This window comes from Pholcus phalangioides, unplaced genomic scaffold, assembly GCF_987345545.1.
Source record: "Pholcus phalangioides strain wild (caught in Gottingen) unplaced genomic scaffold, Ppha-v1.0 ptg000039l_1, whole genome shotgun sequence".
In the NCBI taxonomy this organism is placed as follows: Eukaryota; Metazoa; Arthropoda; class Arachnida; order Araneae; family Pholcidae; genus Pholcus; species Pholcus phalangioides.
Genome location: NW_028301625.1, coordinates 8,437,196 through 8,460,182, shown reverse-complemented (window position 1 = coordinate 8,460,182; position 22,987 = coordinate 8,437,196). Strand labels below are relative to the sequence as shown.

General features: G+C 34.1%; 1 protein-coding gene across 4 annotated transcripts in view; it reads right to left on the bottom strand.

Annotated features, from left to right (window-relative positions):
• Window positions 1-22,987, bottom strand: part of LOC149065535 (neogenin-like) — a 258,565-nt gene that overhangs the window by 43,009 nt on the left and 192,569 nt on the right. For 3 of the 4 annotated variants that reach the window (XM_089254107.1, XM_089254110.1, XM_089254109.1), the window contains exons 5-11: window positions 20,393-20,546; window positions 15,132-15,277; window positions 8,027-8,302; window positions 5,476-5,668; window positions 4,119-4,273; window positions 3,692-3,979; window positions 345-394 (exon numbers count right to left, since the gene is read on the bottom strand). In XM_089254107.1, the coding sequence (XP_089110233.1) occupies window positions 345-394; window positions 3,692-3,979; window positions 4,119-4,273; window positions 5,476-5,668; window positions 8,027-8,302; window positions 15,132-15,277; window positions 20,393-20,546 (1,262 nt within the window). The remainder of the gene's footprint in view (window positions 1-344; window positions 395-3,691; window positions 3,980-4,118; window positions 4,274-5,475; window positions 5,669-8,026; window positions 8,303-15,131; window positions 15,278-20,392; window positions 20,547-22,987) is intronic. The other variant, XM_089254108.1, reaches the window with a different exon arrangement.

Genomic DNA, 22,987 nt, shown 5'->3' with positions numbered 1-22,987 from the left:
ATGTACATCAAATTTGAAAGTAGTCAAATACCCAGGCATGATTGTACTATACATTATTGTCATTCAGGGCCTTGGCTAGAAATGTATTTCAAAATGGAACAACAAGTGTCTATTTCCTGGGGGGGGGGGGTAAAATGACAGCACAGTAAACCACAGTGGTTCTATAAATATATTGGTCTTTTCCTCCCATTTTGGAAGAGGGGGTGGACTCTAAGATCCCTGGCTATGGTTTAGCTGGTGACCCCCTCCCCTCTATTCTCTGGCTATGGTTTTATTGTCATTTATCCCAATATTCAACAACTTCACACTAAAAACAATATTAAATTATAATAAAGGTTTCTTACACTTGAACTAGCAGCTTCAAGAGTCACATTCTGTGGAGTGTCACTGGGAACTGTAAAAACAAAATATGCAAATACTTAAAAATTATTATTTATGTTTTTTTGACAGCAGTTCCACTAAGATTTAGAAAATAATAATATCTAAATTACTCTCACTACACACATCTGTAATAGAGGGAACTCTCTCTCTCTCTCTCTCTCTCTCTCTCTCTCTCTCTATATATATATATATATATATATATATATATATATATATATATATATATATATATATATATATATATGTGTGTGTGTGTGTGTCACTCTGTAGTAGTGGGGGGTTGGTAAGATACAGAGTTAGAGATGGGAAGAGTTCAGGATACATGGGTTCAAACCCACCCATGTACAGAAAATTACACTTCTCCACTAGGGGTACTGCTATTTTGGTTTTAGTTCTTATTAGTTCTGAGGATCTTGTTGAACATGTTTCCGTGGGGGAAGAGTTTTCTTCCAGTGATTATCGTATAGTCAGATTTCACTGTAACTTTTCCTCGGGTAAGGTTGATAACAAAAGACTGGTTCCTTGTTTTCGAAGAACTAACTTTGATGTTTTGAGAGGAAGGTTAGCGGAAGTTTTCAAAGACTGGTTGGAATATCTGTAGGGGTGGTAAGTCAATGGGAAGAATTTAGTATGAAGCTGTCCTCTGTTTTGCACGATGTCATACCCTTTGTTCGAAAAAAGCGTGTTTGTACATCGTACCCTCTATGGTTCACGGATAGCGTGCATAACCTTTATCTTGAAAAGAAAAGAGCATTCAGAGAGTATAAAATGGACGAGGTGACCTATCATTGTTTACTGATAAAAGAAGAGTATTGAAGAAAGCGATAAGGGATAGTAAAAAGGAATTGAATCTAGGTTGGCAGATAACATTGGCTCTGACCAAAATCATTTTTTTGATACGTCAATAATGAATGTAAGGGGACAGTTGACCCCATCTCGATAGGAGGCTCTAGGTTAGAGAGCAATGTAAGCATGTGTAGTGCTTTCAATGACTTTTTCGCGTTCGTTTTTAATGGAGAAAATGATATTCAATGTACGGGTGTTGCATGGGGTAATAAAACCCTCAACGATATTCAAGTAGAAGACGTAGAGGTCCTAAATCTTCTAAGAAATGTATGTGCAAGCAAAGCACCAGGACCAGATGATATCTATTCCAGGGTCCTCAGGGAATGTGCTAATGAATTGTTGGGGCCAGTCACACAGATATACAGGAGTAGTGTTGCTGAGGTTATCGTCCCAAGAGATTGGAAACTTGCTAATGTTGTTCCGATATTTAAGAAGGGTAGTAGAGAAGCTGGGTCCAACTATCGTCCAGTGAGTTTGACGAGCTCCCTCTCGAAAATTTTGGAAATTATCATCAAAAAGCAATTATTGAAGTGGATAGACGAGAATAATGTATTGTTGGATAATCAGCATGAGTTCAGGAAGGGGAAGTCATGTGTAATTAACCTCCTGTGCTTATATGATCACATGACTAAGGCTCTGGGTAAAGGCAAAAATGTAGATGTTGTTTATCTTGATTTCCAGAAGACATTCGATCGAGTCCAACATGGTAAACTCTTGAAGCGTTTACACGAGATTGGGATTGGAGTCAACTTGCTGAACTTGATTAAGAGATAGGTCACAATGGATTATGGTGAACAGGGAATTCTCTGGTTGGACAGGCGTCACAAGTGGAGTTCCTCAAAGAAGTGTCCTCAATCCCATACTTTTTTCACTTTTTATCGATAAACTCGATCAGGGTATCGATGGGATTACTAGCAAATTCGCAGATGATGTGAAGCTAATGGGAGTAATCGGGAATCAAAGCGATAGGGAGTCGCTCCAGACTAATCTAAACAGGATTGCAGCATGGGCAAATGAATGGAGCATGACGTTTAGTGTTGATTAGTGCATGGTCGCTCATTTTGATTCGAACAACCCACGGTTCTCTTACGAGTTGAATGGTGTCACTATCCCGGATGCAACTAGGGTAACCAATTTGGGAATTCTCATTGACGAGCGACTTAGATTTTCTGAACATTGTTCATCGGTGGTCAAAAAATCGAATAGAATGCTTGTGGGGGGGGGGGGGTCTCATTTTCAAAAAGGTCTCTTCGCGTTCTCCTAAAGTCATTCTTCCGCTTTTTCGAGGCTTAGTTCGTCCTGGACTGGAGTATGCTGTAAGGTTTTGGAGACCATACCTACAGAGGGACATAGACTTGGTAGAAGGGGTGCAGAGAAGAGCTACGCGTGTCCTTATTGGTACACAGGGCTTGAGTTATGAAGAGAGACTTCATTTTTTGAATATTTTTACATTGGATGAACGCAGGTGTCGAGGAGATATGATCGAAGTGTTTAAAATTTTCAATGGGATGGATAGGATGGACCATGAACTTTTAGTACACCACCAATCGACTGCTTTTACAAGGGGACACCAGTATCGATTGGTGAGGGACAATGCAAGGCTATGGTGTCGCAGGGGATTTTTCTCTAATAGGGTTGTTAATAAATGGAATAGCTTACCCCCGGAGGTAGTAATTTGTAACACAATTGACACGTTTAAAAAGAAGTACGATAAACATGTTGGGGTAAATTGAGAAGTTATCCATACTTAGAATAAGACAACCATAAGTATTCTTTATGGGCACTATATAATATTTTATCATGTGTATATATTGTTTATAATTTTTATTAATTGCCTTTTTTTAATTGGGTTGCTGTATTTTTGAAATATATGACATCCATATTTTTTAATCATCTTTCTCTCAGCTACCTCGTTGGGCATTTTGGCTGTTGTGGCGTTGTATTTGTATTTGTACTTATTAATACAAATTTCACATTTATATGATGTTTTACTTTGGTCCCAATTATTTCTATACATACAAAGTTTTGACACTACCTCTTGATCATCATATAAACAGGGTTCCTTCTGTATTGTACAGCCAGAACTCAGTTTAACATCACCACCCCTGGAAACAAAATAAAAATGACTTCACGAGTGGGGGTGACTTAATAAAAAGTAAGCCCTATTTCTTAATTATGCTATCAGAGATGATTTCCTAATTATTCTACAAAACATGTTGTAAGCGAGATGACATAAAAAGTGATAGACATTATGCTGAGGTCTGACTGTGTAAATAACTTAAACTAAGTCATTCTACTCCTGTATAAATACACAATTTCTTGGTCATCAGCACATCAAAACAGGAAACATTAGCCATAGCACTTATTGAGAAAATATCTGAACCCATTAAAATTTAGGTCAATGTAAAAATTTAAATACATTCATATTATATGTATATATATACTGTATATATATATTCACTACCATCAGAATGTGTTCGAACTGTAGTTTCTTCACTGCTTATTCCAGGTCCATTTTCACTGTAGGCAACAATCCAAATATTGTAATTGGTGTACTTCTTTAGATCAGTAAGAATATGAGTAGTTTCTGTCAACTGTATTTCTTTTTCTTCTGAAATTCCTTCTTCAACATAGAAAACTTTATAATATTTGATAGGATCAGCATTGGCATCTGGAATTTCCCATGATACATGAACTGACACTGGGGACAAAGCGACTCCTTGCAAATTACGAACAGGTCCAGGCACATCCACTAAGTAAAAACAAATAATCTATTTAATCAATGAAATGCAATAAAATAAAATATTCTAAATCCCCCTTGAGAGCAAGATTATAGTGTTATTTTTTTTTTGCAGCATAAAATTAAAAAAATTATAAATGCAATAGAGCACCTTCTGCTTGAGTTTCAACAACTATTTCATCTGAACTGGCTCCCGATCCATGCTGATTATATGGTACCACACGAAAACGGTATTTCATTGCTGGTTGCAAGCCCTGAATGCTTACTTCTTCTAATCTTGGGCGTGTTGTATTAAGAACTCTTTCTCTAAAATACCATAGAAATATCAAATTATAAATTGAATAATTTGTTATTAAGAGCAAAAAGTTTAGTGTTTGAAGAAGCAAAAAATATATACACTAGTATCCAGCAGTTGCATGATAGGTGTGAAACTGACAATGATAACATAAGTTTGAGTAAAATTTTGCTCACAAATACATATAAATAGTTGTTTATTTGGACTAAAATGTAAGAAAAACACCATTTCCTTCTTACTAATAGTGTGTCATTATGATTGTTTCCTAACTTAGAAATATTTTTTCAAATCTGGTAATAATGTTTAACTTCAAGTGTGAAATTTTAACATTTTCTGTAAAAATGGCAGATACCATACAACTTTGGGATTCTGTTTTTGAATCAACTGCAAAGTTTTCATCATTATACACTGTAGTATCTTAAAAAAAATCAGAGTATTTTCTTTAAATATGGTGTTATAATTGAATAAAACATTTCTTACTTGATTATCACTTAATAATCTCTACCCTCTGAGCAATGATTCTATGACTATACCTGAATTTGAGGAATGCACATTTTCACAGAAAATCGAGTAACGCCGAAACCATGTAACTCTAGGTAGCATAAGTCAGGGTGCTGCTGTTATTAAAAACATTTTAATGCTATGTTGGAGAGGCTTATATTTGAATTTATGAATAGCCTACATACAAATATCAGCTAAATACATGACTTGAAATTGGTTTAAACTGTAGGTTCCAACTAAATTTGCTGTCATGACCATAAAATAACAGCAGCAACAATGGCAAGATAAAATCTAATGACAAAATTATATGATTGAGCAAAGTGTGGTACTAACTGCCATAAGTTAATATTGATATTTATATAAAATATTTTGTTGATCATTTGTATTTAATGAGCCTTTAAATTTTGTTTTTAAATTCCTTTGAATTAGTGTTATGCACTAATATGTATAGCATTCAATGAATTTTATTTAATAACTAATATTACATTTTTTCTTGCTGGTAAATTGCTTCAAAATCACAAATTCAACTATGCATTATTTTATAATGAAACATAAAAGAAAAAAATTTTGAAATTCACAAAACAATCTTGAACTACTGTTTTTTAACATGCTCGAAAATAGAGTTTACATGGAATTAAATTTCATTATAAAACACATGAATGTATTTCCCATTGAATAAAATCCATAAAACACAAGAAAAATTACCACATACCTTGTGGATTTTTCTTCTCTGTAATAAACTGAATAAGATAATATAGCTCCATTTGTTTTGACTGGCTCACTCCATGAGAGTGTTACAAATCTTGTTGAAACTATGACAGCGGACAGGTCTCTTGGAGCAGTGGGCACATCTTTTTTTTGGGGTTGATCACCTGTAGAATAGTTAGTTTGGAAAGGAGAAATAGCTAAAGTTCAGAAAAAGTAGCAGTATGAAAGGGAAAGCAAAAGTTGAGAAAATGAAGTACAATGAAAAGCATCAAGAAATTGAATAGGAAAATTTGCACACAGGAATAGAAGAGCAGGGAAGCAATAATACAGGATTAGGATTATTAAAATTATTTTTCATTCTTTGCAATTAAAAAAAATAACTAAAGTATAATATAAAAATAAATGTAAACAAATGTTTGGTGCGGGTTTTTTATTTTTTCTAGTCTTTATCTCTGAAAGTTGATTATGCTGGTATTAAAAAGGTTACCATATACAAATACAAAAACAAATATTTTTTATGTGTATAAATTTAAATAAATGCATATATAACCCTGGAATTAATTCAAGTTCTAGCTTTTACTGTACTTGCAAGATACTTTTAAATAATTTTTGTATAAAGTCATGCATGTGAATGTGGAAAAATAGTAAATTCTTGGGGGAAAATGATAAATGCACTTACTAAACACAAATACAAGGCCACAACAGGCAAAATGCCCAATGAGGTGGCTGAGAAAAAGATGCCCATAACATAATATGGATGTCATGTATTTATAAAATATAGCTACCCAATTAAAAATGAAATTATAAAAACTAAAAACTGTATATGTCATAAAATATAATACAGTACAATGCCCATAAAAAATATTTATGGTTGTATTATCTAAGTGTAGATAGCTTCTTGATTTACCCTAACATGTTATCGAATTTCTTTTTAAACACATCAATTATGTTAGAATTTACTACCCTCAAGGGTAAGCTATTCCATTTATTAGCAATCCTATTAGAGAAAAACTCCCCACGACACCACAATCTAGAATTATCCCTTACCAATCTATACTGGTGTCTCCTTGTCAAAGCAGTTGATTGACTGTGTATTAATAATTCATGATCCATCCTATCCTGTTGAAAATTTTTGAACACTTTGATCATATCCCCCAGACACCTGCGCTCATCCAATCTAAACATTCAAAAAATGAAGTCTCTCTTCATAACTCAAGCCCTGTGTGCCAACAAAAACATGTGTAGCTATTCACCCCCTCCACCAAGTTAATGTCCCTCTATAAGTATGATTTCCAAAACCTGATGGCATACTCGGTTCCAGGATGAGCTAAGCCTTGGAAAAGCGGAAGAATGACTTTACAAGAACGCGAAGAGGCTTTTACGAAAATGAAACCAAGCATTCTATTCGCTTTTTTGAAAATCAGTGAACAATTTTTAGAAAACATAAGCTGCTAGTCAATGAGAATTCCCAAATCGGTGACCCTAGTTGCATCTGGGATAGTGATACCATTTAACTCATAAGAGAAACATGAGTTGGTCAAACCAAAATGAGCGACCATGTACTTGTCAATGCTAGACGTCATGCTCAAATCCTGTTTAGGTTGATCTGGAGCAACTCCCTATCGCTTTTATTGCAGACTAACCCCATTAGCTTCACGCCATCTGTGAATTTGCTTACAATCCCCAAGTTTATCTACAAAAAGTATGAGTAAAAAAAATACGGACATTTCTTTGAGAGACTCCACTTGCAATGCCTGTCCAATCAGCAAATTCCCTGTTCAACATAACCCATTATGACTTATCTCTTAACCATGATTCTATCCAGTTTAGCAAGTTTCCCTCAATCCCAATCTTGTGCAAACGCTTTACAAGTTTATCACGTTGGACCCCATCGAATGCCTGCTGGAAATCAAGATAAACAACATCGATATTTTTGACTTTACTGAAAGCCTTAGTCACATGATCATAGAAGCAAAAGAGGTTACACATGACTTTCCCTTTCTGAACCCATGCTGATTATCAGACAATACATTATTCTCATCTATCCACTTCACCAATTGTGTTTTGATAATAATTTTCAAAATTTTTGAGAGGGAGCTCTTTTTCTTTCACTATAATTTCAAAAAAAAAAAAAAATTCTGAAAAAATGTATCACTCAAAATTATTTTCACTGAAAAATGTTGTTGAGTTCATATTGGGATGAAATGAGAAGCTATTCCTACTTAGATAAGACAACTATACCTTCTTATGGGTAGTGTATTATATTTTCTCATAATTATTAGTTTCAAGGTTATTGCTTTTATTTGGGGGTGCTTTATTGCAGATATATTAGACATCCATATTTTTTTATGGGCACCTTTTTTTTTCAGCCACCTCATTGGGCATTTTGCCTGTTGTGGGCTTTGTATTTGTAATTATCACTCTAAAATTTACATAGATTAACATCCAATGGTTTCTAAGATGTGACAGTTAAATTAGCCTGTTCTTGAACTTCCCCCATCTTAGGTTCAGTAAGTTATGTAACATACATAAGTTAGTTAAGATATTGAACACACCTGGCTGTAGCAGCAACAGATGTGCAGAAGCTTGAATTGCTCCACTTGGATTAGTAGCAAAACATTGATAGACACCAGAATCTGACCGTACTAGTCCAAGAACTTTCAAGTTATATCCATTGACCAACTGAAAATACTCGCTTTGAACTATAATGTCACCATTTTTCAACCAATGTATAGAAGGCTCAGGCTTGCCGTAGACTTCACATTCAAGTTCCACATCCTCTTTTTCATAAGCAAAGCGACTTTCTGGTTTTTTGGTGAAACGTGGGGGTACTGAAAGAAGTACATGAAGTTTTTGTCAGATAACACTTTCTTTAAAAAAATATCAATATGAACAAGAAAAAAAAGCTTATTATGAATATTCCTTCATTTAAAAGTGTCTATAAATGAAGATTTGAACATACAAATTGAACATAAAGAGATACAAATGACAGATAATTGAAATAAATAAAGTCTTTGCCGAATGAATAAAGAGCCATGCATTTTTTTTTCATGGCAAGAGAAAAGCACCCTATCAAAGAATATTTCCCTTTTTCCAAGATACTTTCAATGCATTAAGTATACTCTGAATTTCATTTACAATCATTTTGTACGCTCTTACATTCATCTTTACTCTTCATTTAACCAGTCATCTGGCAAATTAATTTCTCCTTTTTCCCTTTTTTAAAAGTTTAAAGTGAACAATATATATATATATATATTTTTTTTTTTCCTGATTAAAATTTTTTATGAATACATTGAAACTGATTCTATCTCTTCACATGTTCTTAACATGTTTTTAAATTAAAAAAAATTATAATAACTGAAATAACTACTAATTATTTTTCAAAAATTGAGATAATTAGACCAAAGTATCAAGGAAACATATATTTCCTGGATATTATGCTGAGGCGAACTCCGAAAAAAAAGTCATCTAGTCTCCACTGGGACTCGAACCCAGAAAAAAAAACTCAAACCCAAGGCCCTCTTACCATAGGTGGAACTAAATTTGACAGTCTGGGGGGGGGGGGCACAATGGTGATTGTTAGGGCACGATGTTAGATCAGTAGGGTCTGCCTTTGACTTTGGGATGGGGGGTCCATATCTCTGCCCATGACTCTTGCAAACCGGAAAAGCATGCTACCATCTACACCACTGGAGACATGACCCTGCCTTCCTTATTTCCCGCACTGTGGCCAGAGGCACTGAGGTAGGGCCATTAGTAACCTCTCTCAACTTTGGCAAATAGTGTAGATGGTAGCATGCTTCCCCAGTTTGCAAAGAGGGCTTGGGTTCGAGTCCCAGTGGAGACTAGATTACTTTTCTTTCCGAGTTCACCTTGGCATAATATCTTTAAATTCCTTGTAAAAATCAAATTATTCCTTGATATATTGGGCTGAGGAAAAAAAGCAGTCTCTCTCTAATTAGACAAAGTCTGCACAACGTCCTATTCCATCATTGTCAGATGACTGGTTAATGTGGCGATTCCCAATGTGGAGCCTATGGTTCACAAGGGAGCAATTTGAGAATCAGTTTTTATATTATGACCAAACTTTTCAGAATTCCCACAATTTTTATATCAGTTCAATTTTTTTTACTTCTTTTATTTTTTCTTTCAGTGTTTTCTTTGTAAATGGTTTGACCGAGGGTTCTTAATGTTTTGGGTTGCGCAAACGAGTGCCCGTAAGATGAAGTCGATGGACCCCTCTGTGCCAATAAAATAAAGAAAAATGAAGGGCACAGACCACTTTACAAAATAATATTCTGTATATAGCAATGTGAAAACAATGAGTTAATTAAGATCATCCATACTTTTCAGGCTGTTATGCTGTATTTTAAGCTTTTTATCAGCAGAGGTTTCTTCCACTGCTGCAATAGACATCATTAGTGCAGGTGACAGCAAGCAAGGAGGCGAAACAACCTCCTCGGAAGACTGAGATCTTATGGTGTTTCGGCTGAAGAAGCGATGGAATCTGTATCGTCATTGTGATGTGATGTGGAACAAGTGACATATCAATGACATCGATAGTTGATAGTCTTCCGAGGTGGTTGCTTCGTCTCCTTACTTGCCGTCATCTGAACTTAAGATTTCCACAGGGGTGAACGAAAAGTCTGCTGATGAAAAGCCTTGAACACGGCCCAAAAAGATGGATAACTCTTATAAACTCTGGCCAAGAAAACCTACCTACTCTATTCAAAAAATAACAGTGAAACCTTGATATAACAATACTCTGTGGATCAAGAAAAAATATTGCTGTAGAGGAGTGCTTCCCAAAGTGGGCGATGGAACTCTTTAGGTGGCGATACCAGCTTCAGACACGATTGGGGGCTATGAATGGACATAAGGGGGCAATGGGAAGATGAGAGAAAAAATAAATTTTCGAAAACTCTGACCCTTTGTAAATATCCGTGCCTATGGGCAAAAAAACCCTAAGAATATTGTACACAGTAGTTGTACTTGTTTTTCCCCCCTTCCAATATGCACTATTAATTCCAGATGTATTGTAACTGTAATTGTTCAATAAAGCCTACTGTCGCAGATTTCAGCACCATTTGGAAATAAGAGGTCCAGCATCCCCCGGGACTGGTTTTGTTAATGACTACGTCATTATTGGAGCAATGGCCCCCCACAAAGGTGGGGCAGGTTTTAGGGCCCCCAGACGATTCTCATCTTTTTTTTTCATGTTATAAATTCATTACAGCAGTAGCCCATCAAAGAGCCTAGCCTCAGGACCCTGCGATCAGGATCTGGAGGGAGGGCCATGATTTTAGTATTACTGTTCATTCACCTATGGCTATGGTCTTCTTGTATGTTGTTTTTTAAACATAATGACATTCATCGTCATTACTGTATACAGTGGTCTTCTACTTTTGTCATCTGCGGCTCCCATTGTAGACCCTAGGCTTCTAGTCATGGTTATTATTCGCGCCCTCCAGGAAAAGTATAGTAGATATTGTGCATTCATAAAAGAACCTTTTAGAAACAGACTCAAACATCAGTGGTCAACAGCTCATTGTGACACCCTTGATAGAGTTTGGTGATGCTCCTAGGAACTGTGACGCGCTCACTTTGGGGAACACTGCCATAATGGAAGAATATTTTTAATGATTTCATGCAAGTTTGCAAATTACTTAAACCCATGGATAACATCTGTGTGGAAGCGCCAAAATATAATTACAGACAAACAATACTGAATTTTTATGTGAAAAGTCATATATCAAAAGTGTTTGCGACATCATGGGTGGTAATCCATTTGGTTCAAACATACAGATCTATTTCAGCCACCTCGTTGGTCAATTTGTCTGTTGTGGCCTTTGTGTTTGTATTTGTAATTTCGATGGTGTCCGAAAATAAATGAAACTATCAACATGCAGAAGAAAGTGTTTATTCAGAATCCACACCATAAATACAATAATGTTTGTTTTTCTTTTTTCAAAATTTTTATGTTACTAAATCCTTTTATATACTGACCGATTTTAATGACTTACGTAAAATACTTGGGCGGTACTGTCCACTTATGCTTATCAAGAATGCTATTTGCATCCACATTATATGTAAAAGAAAATAATCAATGGTGATGATTTTTCTTCTGTTGATGCTTTGCCAGTTTTAATCAAGAAAGAAGTGAGTCCTGCATTTGAAATTATGTAAAATTACATTTTCTTAAAATATGGACCTAAATAATATCTCAGTAACATTGGTGATGTGAAAGAGAAACTACTACTACTACTAAACCGGATAGATATGCACCTCATCCATATTCCTCTGCAGAACTTCTAACAAATTATCACAAAAATTAGGAACTTTGCCTGGTTTTAATTTATACAAATTGGTGCATGTTGGAATGTGTGTGTCAGTGTTGTGAACCTAACGTAAAGTTTGTTTCTGTGTAATGCTTGTTATGTGTAGTGCTGTCATCCGCCATCAACTTTTCTAACCATGAGTGAAGTGTAATGATTGCAAATATTTAATCATTGTAGGACTGTTGCTCTTTGTGGTGAGACTTGTGAAAGATAAATGACAGATAGCCAAAGCCCGACCTAGACACAGAGGTCCTAAGCAAGGCAGAAATTAGGGCCTCTTGGACTTGAAACCAACTATTTGGGCTATCGAGTGAATAATACCTGAATAATGTTTTTGATAGGAAATTAACAAAATAAAATATCAGATATCTTTTTTTTATTTGTTCATTATCATTACATTGCTTGGCACACACAAAACTTCATTTTCTCCTCTGGAGCCATTCACACCCAAAATAAAATAACAGAAAATAAGGTAATATAATAAGAAAATACATGAATTCCAATTTGTTCCAGAATTTTCTAAAAACAGCAACAAATGTCTCACGAGCATATTGATTGATAATTTCATAAACTCATTTATTTTAGCGATTAAATATTGTATTTTTTTCACAAAATTTATTGTTAGACATTTCAAGTTCAATTATTTATTAGTGTTATTGCTAATCAAAATTAATTATCATGTATCATATTTTATTAAATGACCAATTTTCCTTATATGAGAAAAATAGGCCGTGGTCAGAAAACCCATGCGAAGGAAGGACACACTTGATTCTGACCACAGCATCTGACTTGAAGTGACACATTTTTTCCTATGTGCTTAAATTTTGGTAATCAACCCAAGTGGGATCCCCGATCAGTATTGATATATAGTGGTTTCATTCATCTTTTGAAGACGGCACCTATAGTGTGTCAAAACGCTTTTGGAAATCATGGCTTTTTCCTCCTTATTTGCCTTTATCATTGGTTCCTTCTTTGATTTACAGGGAAAGGATTATTACTATTATTAATTGTAAACATTCAATTGCAAATGTACAAGATTGGTAAAAATCCAATTGACAATTGAATTGACAGTTCAAAGACAAAACTAAAATAATTTTTTGGCAGTATTCTAGTGATTAAAAAAAACAAAAACGAAACAACAAAATAGCTGCGGCTCTTCCCATTGGAGTCAATATCTGATAAGGGGAAAAAAGCCATAAAGCAGCAGATTGCTAGGTAAATTTGGTTGCCGACCCATGCTTCAGAGAATGTGAACGTGGTTGCGTATCCAGTGTATTACAACAACACTAATTCTAATTGGATAGCGCATATTTCTAAGACGACCACTATAAAATTGAAATCACTAATTAGTTTGTATCAATTTCATTTAAAAAATAAATATTTAAATAAATACTTTTTATATGTGTATTTAAAATATATATTTTTTATCCTCACGTATTCTCAAGAGATCCTTACAATCTGTAGTGAAATAAATAACCTGTACTGAATAAAAATAACAATTTTCAATACTTTTTTTTTCAATCTCCGATAACAATTATCACATTTAGAACAAAAATTGACAGAAATAGCATTAAAAGAGGTACTGAAGTTCAAATTTGAAGATGGCTATTAGTTGTTCTGGATGCGAAAGCAAATATTGAACCTGTACTTTATGGGACATATAGTGGAAGCTCTCCCATAACGGATATACTCCCTGTTAGCAGACAACTCACATTACCAAACACTTTGAATTACATCAATGAGACTACAGATATGCGATTGATTATTTTACTATCCGTTAACTGAGAAAATTTTCGGTCCCGTGAGTGCCCGTTATTTGATAGGTTCTAATGTAGCACAAAAGTTTTCAGGTGTGAGATGTTTTAATGGAGTCACAAATCTTTCGACAAAAATCAAAATCACCTGCAAATATTATTCAATTGTGAGGATTTGAGAATGCTGCTTAGTAAAACTAAGCAGCATTCTCAAATCCTCACAATTGAATAATAATAAATAAAAAATAGTATAATTAGTAAATAAAATAGTCCAGCATTCTTGTAGTTGCATTTGTGTTTTTTAAAAATAATTTTATTATTAATAGATATTTTCTAATTGTAATGCAAATGTTACTTTGAATGTAATGAGTGTAAATATGTTTTGTGAATTATATGATTTTATAATGCACAAACTTATTTTTTTTATGTTTGTAATGAAGTTTACTGTAATTTGTTTACTGTGATTGTATTAGAATATTTAACCATTTTTATACTACTCTGTTGCAGGAAAACATATTGATAGGGAAAAAAATTAAAAATTCATCACTGCGTGAATCTTTTAATTTTTTAATGCCACTTCCTGGGGGGGGGGGGGGAATGAGAATTTTTCTTTGAGAAGGGGTGATTGGCTGGATAAGTTTGGGAAACACTGCTGTAGAGGGATTATTGTTATATCAAGAAGCAATAGTTTAACACTGAACTACATGCATTTCCAAGCAAGCTTTGAAAAAATACTATTGTGGAGGGATTTATCGTTATATCCAATATCGTCGTAGTGCAGTTTCACTGTAAATTGTTTCCTCATCCAAGCTCACAGACCTCCCTCCCAAAGTCTCCCCTTTAACAAAGAATACCTTTTTTGGCTACCTCAACGTGAATATGAGTTTACTTTTTGAATAACAAGAATTACAACTAACAAGGGAAAGAAAAAGAACTAGGGTGGAAGGGGGGTTCCCATGTCTCAAAATTTAAATGGATGCAAAGCAAAAAAAATTTTTTTTGTTATGTAAAAAACCAAACATGGTGATAGAACTATGAAGTTTCACATGGGGGGGGGGGGGGTACCCCCTTTTGACAAATGTTCTAGTTACGAGGATGGGGGACATCGGGGATTTCAGAGATGCTTTGGTGGGGCACGGCCCTGAAAAGGTTGGGAACCACTGGGTTAATGACTGTCTCCACAATTTTAGTTGATATTGGGAATGACCCTAGGAATTCTAATGATGTAGAATACAATTTATGATTGAATGTTGTTAATATGGATTAAACCATGACCATCTCACAAGTAAAGTAGTTCCAAACTGATTTTTTTATTCACATGATATGGTTAGCTACACAATGAACGAAAGCAGAAGACTTGTCTATATGAAAATCATTCAACAATGTTTTTAATTATCACCTTAAAACAAATTTCTCAATGCAGCATGTGTTTTTTTTAATTATTTGATAGTTTTTTTATCAGATTGTTTTTACGAGATGCAGTTATTTTGATAAAATGCTCAAGTACAGCTAATCATTTAAAAATATATTTGGACTGTGGTGTCATGTCTGATTATATTACTAACCTTGAACTTCAACAGTTGCACTTGCATCAAGGGAATCGACATGGTTTTCTGCTCTACACATGTATGTACCATCATCACCTTCTTGTACAGGATCTATTAATAAGCTACCAATTCCCAAGAGTTGGTGTCGTGCATCAGTGCTGTCCCTGAGGAAAAAATTTGAAAAATTTAAAAATCACTTACTTGCAGATAATAAATGGACATAGCCTTATAATGGAACTTACTGATGTTGAAAACAATAGCGTCAGAGCCGGGAGTGGAGTGGGTGCGCTCAAGTACCCACAGTATTTCATAGCACTGGTTTGAGCAACCCCAGAATTAATTCAGAAATTAAATATCTTATATAAATATCAAATCGAGTGCTCATGGGTTTAAAACACTTTAGACACTTCTGGTTGAAAAATCTCCGAAAAATGAAGTGTTTCCAGGGTTTTACGTCTTTTTTTTTTAAAAATTGAAAATGTACATTATGTTTATGCCTTTTTTGTCTGTATAAAAGTAAACCTGTAAAATATGAGTACATGGAAGATGGTGTTCAAAATAGTAATGACTAGAAAAAATATATTGCATGTTAATAAATATAGAGAATACTTATTTTTTGAATAAAATATGGATGAAAGAGAGAGAGAGAGAGAGAGAGCAATATAAAAAAAGTTTTAACATACTATTTATATGACTAACTAACATGTAGATGCCTGTGTAATAATTTCAACTCACATGAAAAATTCTAACTTGAATTGTTGGAAGTATAATTGCATTGAAAACATAGGGAAAAACTCATAAAACCATATTTGCAAAAGAAGTTTTATAAAATTTTATAAAGTTGGATTGCCCACGAGTAGTACTTCTAGACTAGCAGTTCTCAACTGGTGCTCCATGTGCAATTCACAAGGACTCTGCGGCTGCTCGAGGAAAATAAAATAAATCAGTAAAATTTTGTTGTTATAACCGAGAGGGTGTTACAACCAAAGTCGACATTTTCAAGACTCTTTAAGTATGAAAAATATAATATGCAATCAAGCAGTGTGTATAAAGTGGTTTTTTTTCAGGGTGACCGTATATGATCAGGAAAAACATGGAAAATCGAGATCATAGATGCAGGACATTGCTAATTCTCACTAAAATGTTGCCAATTGTAAGACAAATTGACAATTCCTTAAAAATAACCATTGGCAATTTAAAAAAAAGTTGAACATGGCCAAGGCCATCTTACTGACATCACAGGCCCATGGCCAAAGTGATTTTTGTGGGGCTCCCTACTTAGCTAGAGAGAGAGAGATACCTGCTACCAAATTTCATACTTAACCGTCAAAAATTTGACCAGATCTCATTTTCACGAGGCCTTTTCTGCAATTGAGGTGCTTAGGTGAGCCCATGTGTTAGACAGCATTGAACATGGCAAATATGTGAGATTAACATTGATATTTATAGTCATTATTACCACACATGTACAAATCTGTCCCCTATTTTAGTAAGGGTTATGAATTAAAGTAAGCTTTGTTGAAAAGAAAGGGCCTTTTTAACAAGGAAAAATGTTGAGAAGGGCAAAATTACAAAATTCTCTATGTACATATCATATTATCACCATAATTATGATAAAATGGAATAACGACAAAAAATGTGTTATTATATCTGAGGTCATTGCATTTTAATAGACGTTATAAGCAAGGTCAATTATCATTATTCTCCATGTAAATTAGTCAGAACCGCAAATTAATGATGCCATAACCAAGTTGTTGTTACAACTGAAGTCGTAATAATTGAGTTTAGCTGTATATAAAAAGAGGCCTACTACAAAATTATATGCTAAAAAGGGCTCTGTGAGTCAAAAAAGGTTGAGAACCGCTGTTCTAGACTATGTATGGAAGAGAAATTTTAATATCCATTTGGTTGCGAAAATGCTCCACAATATTCATTTCACTTGGAAGGTTGTTTTGAAAATGTGGAGTCTTTTGAAGCAATGAATGGACTGTTTCAAAAATTTCCAGGGGAATGAATAGAAGTGAGCAGGGCTATAACTAGGCTGAAGCAACTGAGGCGATGCCCTGGGGCCCAGAGCCAAATTGGGGCTCCACTATAAAATGTACACTTCACATATTTCTTAGAAATTTTGATGGTTCCTTGAGTGAAATAATCTGCAAGAGAGACTTTCTTTCAAAATATGTTTGCGTTCAGCTTTTTTCCATTTTTAAGAAAAAGAACGATAAACACAAAGTTAATTCACATCCAGACAGAAGAAGACATCAATTTTGGTTCTTCAGGCTTTTTTCTTGTCTGTTTTCAAACCACCTGAGCATTGTACCCTAATTGGTTTTAAACATTCTTTGACACTGTACCCACTGCCAGGTGGCATTCCAGACAGTGTAGCATAGAGATAGTCATCATTGGCTTAGGTACTGTCTCATGAACTTTGTAACCAGATGGACAAATCAAACACAACCAACCAGACAGTTTACCTCAATTTTTTTAAAGCTTTATGCTACATCTTTGAACTTCTAAAATCTATATTTCAGTATAGAATGGGAGTTGAGACTGAAAAAAAGGTCCTCTTCATGTGAATGCAGTTTAGGGAATCACCGCTGCTGTACCTGTTGTGTATGTGTTAGCTTTGGGTGACTTATTTAGAAAGAAGTAATTCCTGGAAAAAGTAACAGGTTGAAATTGGAGACATACACAAAATGATGGAATATGGAGCAATTTTTCTCTCTCTCAAAATACAACAGTGTATACTGTCATTCGGTTTTTTGCCCTCTATTTTTTGAGCCAATCAACTTTTTTCTCCCACTTTTTCACATTCTCTTTCATTTTCTGGATTGTGATGAACAGAGTCCAAATTAGAAAGTAATATATACTGGGTAATCAGCGAATAAGCCCTTATTTCAAAATTAAATATCTCTACAACAAAGATCAATAGAATTATGCAGCAAACGGTACGTTTATTAGCAAAACTGTAAGAATGTTGTACAGAAATTTCGAAAATTTAGTTTTTTTTTTAATTTTTTAAAATTTAAATAAGAAAAAAAAACGGGAGATTTTGGGGTTCCGAAAATCCTTATTTGTGTGAAGAGAAACCACTTCATTTGCCTAAAGTTACTGCATGGGCTGCGGTATGCGCCATGTGTGCTGACAAATTGTTCCAAAATTGTAATTTAGTAACTGTTTCTCGCACGAAGAAGGGGCCGATAATGCCTCTGGCGCATACCGCAGCCCATGCAGTAACTTTAGGTGAATGCAGTGGTTTCTCTTCACACAAATGAGGATTTTTGGAACCCAAAAATCTCCAGTTTTGTTTTTTTTTTTTTAATTTTAAAAAATTAAAAGAAAAAATAAATTTTCGAAATTTCTGTACAACATGTTTACAGTTTTGCTAATAAATGTACCGTTTACCGCATAATTCTATTGATCTTTGTTGTAGAGATATTTAATTTTGAAATAAGGGCTTATTCGCTGATCACCCTGTATACACCTATAACGCTGACAAATCTTGAAGTTATTTCTGATTGATATTCATGAAGAGAACATATGAAAGTGGTGCGCAAAAGCACAATGAGAAGAGAAAAAAAGATTCTGAAACAATTATAGTTCAGTACACTTAACAACATGATTATTTCAGCCAGCTAACTACAGAATCTGTAAACGAGAATAACAACAAAATATACGGCAAGAAAAAAAATATTTGTTATATTTTTTATGGATATTATTTATTATAGTTATAAATTTACAGTGAAACCTTGCTACAACGATACTTAATATAACAATAATCCCTCTACCAGGATATTTTTCTTAGTCCACAGAGTATCGTTATATCAAAGTTTCACTGTATTATAGTGATTATTATAGTTATGGCCCCATAAAATGTGGAAAACTTTTCCAAAAAATATGCGGGATTCGTGCTAAATGTGCAGAATAAAAATGATACATAATAAAATCATGTTATTTGAAACTATTTTTATTGGTAAGCTAGCATTGTGTCATTCAAAAAGAATTGAAAAAAAAGGTATTTAAAATGATACGGTGAATGACATTGGTAAAAATGAATTATTTCATGCTGTAAATATAATCTTTTTTTAAAACTTTTCCCTCAAACTTTTTTTGCTGCCCCTTGAAGTTTGAATTAACCAAGTTTGACTGTATTTGTCAAAATCATTGCACACATATATACATTAATTATTTCTATATAATGGAGTATTGAAATTTCTTTGGATGCTCTTTTCACATTCACATTTTTATTCAACAAAGACACATATTATATTTATGTTATGAGACACACCACTTTTGGTAATGCTAATTTTTTTCAGTTTACATTAAACTGAATATTATTTCTGTATAGGATTTCTTTTGTTCATAAAGACAAGTCACATTCCTTTTTTGTAATGCAATTTTTGAGCGCTTTGGACTATGTAGTATTTTTAAAAGTCTTTTAAAAACCACATTGTACACCAGATCTGCTTTGCAAACTGAAAATAGAGATAGTAATATATACAAATATATACACAGTTGAGAAAACTCAGAGAGAATAGAAAGACACAAATAATGCATTGCATTTGACCTTGTTACATTTTCTTCATTGAGTAGCTGGTTTTTAAAATTACAAAGATCATTGATATGATACACAACAAGTGCTTTCAATCTGAGTTAAAAGGGTTTTGCTTCATGCATTTTTTAAATGTCACATTTTTTAGCATTATTTCTTTAATATGCAACAGATGTTTTGACTGTGTTATGTAAAAGCAAAGAATAATTTGAAAAAAAAATTATACTTAGCCAAAATCCTTTATAAAAGCCAAAGAAAAATGAATATTCTCACAGGTCATGATAAACTGAGTGTTATTGATGTTACTGGTGAAAAGTCACAAGTAAAAACTTGTGAAAGTCATTAATCAATGTTTGTTTGTTGACCTATGACTATGGAATAATAACAACAATATCTTACCTTTTTGCACTAAGAATTGTATTGAAAAATAAAAAAATTTCAGAACTTACCTTTCTTGACAAAGTAAGTTTAGAAATGGACTTTCATTTGCTAATATACTACATGGTAATAATACATGGTTTCATTTGTGCTACATATTTTTTTTCAATGAAAGAGTAAATATAGTTTGATACTCAATGAATGGTGTGAATACAGAAGAGGTCTGTTATAATGAGAGCTCATAATAGCGGAGAAGTTTCTTGTGCTACAAGCTATATTCATTAAATTAGACTTTTACTGCATTCTACTCAAAAGATTTTATTATAATCAAATTTCATAGTAAACTTACTGAAGATCAACTGTTGCACCATCTTTTAGCCATGTGATTATTGGTTTTGGATTTCCATTAGCTGCACAATCCAAGGTAACAATAGACCCATCTATAGCTATGATACTTCTTGGAGTAGCCACAAACTGAGGTGCTGCAAGCTTATTTGCTTCATCTAGTGAAGTCATTAAAAACCAGAATCGAAAAACAAAAGACTTAATTTAATAAAATTGATCAATTATAGTTAATAACAAGAATAATCCCCAAAAATAAGAAAAAAATTTCAAAAATTGGTAAAAAAATGAGTATTAAAAATAACTTTCATTGTGATTTTTTAGAATTGATACATATAAAATGGATTGGATTTTAAAATGCACAAACATGTCATGAATAAAATGTGTTTGAACTAACTGTAAGGCTTTTATCACACAGGGATGTCAAGACACTGAAGTCACATAGATATCAGAAGACTCAGTATCTAGGCTATCCAACTCTTGTATTTCTATGGTGCCATTCAACCGAGGATATTGGAAACTAGAATACCTATGCAACCGGTTGACTGATGGCTTTGCATGATGTCTCCTTGCCCTTAAGTATCGTGATTCTGAAATATATCTTTGAATCTAAGCATGCACTTTTACATATAGATGGTGAACCACCTCTCACACTTATTCTCACACAAGCAATCACTTGTTTTTAGTTGGCTGTTCACTGTTCTTGAGAATAGCAAATATTGGCACATACTCTTGTGGTCATGTGAACTAGAAACTGTGTCATTTCTCCTCAGTCTTTTGTGTATTGAAATGTTTTTATTAGCAAAGCATGTGCGATAGAATAGGCAACTTGAGTCATTTAGTCAATCAGTCTCTTGGTTTAGAGCAGTGTTTCCCAAAGTGGGCGATGGAATGGTCCGAGGGGGCGACAGAACCAACTGATTTAACATAGGATCCTATGGGTTTATTTGAGTTGGGGGCGATGAGAGAAAAAAAATTTAAAGAAGGGGCGATGGAACAAAAAGTTTGGGAGACTATGGTTTAGAGACTACTCGCGAACAATTTGAGTATCCCCATGTCAAGAGGGTCTGAGTATGTATTCATCCAATTGATTCCATGTACAAGAAGTTTTGCATTCATGCCAATGTTGGCATGAAGCCTCTCAGTGATGATGAATGTTGAGCTTTGCTATATATGGAGGGGAGGAGGTACGGGACAACATAATCATAGTAGAACAAAAAAAACGCAAAATTTTGATTCTTTGATTTTTTAAGATTTTTAATTGAAATTTCATTTAAATACACCTCATAGACACTGGAACCTACAGGTTAAAGCCACATGAGTCCCCCCTTTCCCCAAGCAACTTTCTGAGGTCACATAGTCCCATAGTGATTCGCAATTATTCATTACAATCCCGCCCTGCATGTGCCCTTGTGGGTCGTATATATATATATATATACATATGGATCTCTAGCAACCAGACTCCCCATCCGGGTTTTCTTGATATCAGAGTTCCTACAGCACCTATAGCAAAACATTCTTGTTGAAACAAGTTTTGTGACCTCAACCATACACTATCAGTAAAAATGGAGCAGAATCCAGATCTAACATGCTGAACCACTCAAAAAACCTGTTTTTAATTCACAGCGCAGGGTAATTCTGACAGAAAAAAGGTTTTTGCAATACGTCAATTGGATCACAGACCCCTTTATAGTCAGAGTTTTCTTTCTCTTGAACTCTCTCACATGTGTATACAAATTTGTCATTACAGTAAAAATCTTACAGTAAAAAAAAAAAGAAAGGCGTGATTTATATATATATAGAAAAAGATAATAACAATTTGTAAAATTCTGCGAAAAACTCACAGACCTGAATTTCTTTTCAAACAATAAACAAATAAAAGACACACATACTAGAAACTACAGACAATCTTTTAGCAGTTGGCAACTGTGAGTTGTGTGCCATAAGAAATAACTTTGGCAGAAAGGTAGGAAGGAGGGGCGGACTGCTCACATATCATTAAGCATAACAACAGTAATGACTTTCAACACATTGTCGACAGAGAAAGTGAATTTAAATTTTTCATTTGTCAAATGTTGGGGACGAAATTTTTTTTGCAAAAGATTGTTATTCGAGAAACATAAAAAGTTAGATGAATATGTTAATTTAGAACATCGAATAAAGCTTTAAGCCTTGAAAAATTTCGATTAAAAACATCAAATCTATGAAATGCATGATAATAGGCTTGGTTCCTTCTGTTTGGCATTGCAGAGGTTTCACTATACTTGTATATACAGGGTGATTCAGAAAAGATGGGAAAAACTTTAAGAGGTGATAGTACACATCAATATCAACAATTGTCATCAAAGAATGCATGGTCTAACATGAAATGCAAATGCGCTAGAGCGTTTCAAAAAGGCTGCTCTGCAAATGTTAAAACAGCATTCCTGTTGAAACTTATCAGGAGAAAAAGAACACCATGCATGCAAATATAGCCTGGGGAAATACACTAAGTATTTTTTATACTGAAATGTATGTCTGTTTTTTTCAGTATTACTAAAATGTGTCATTATCCCATATGTTGCAACTTTTAGAACGGTTGCACGCTGGAATTACTTCACAG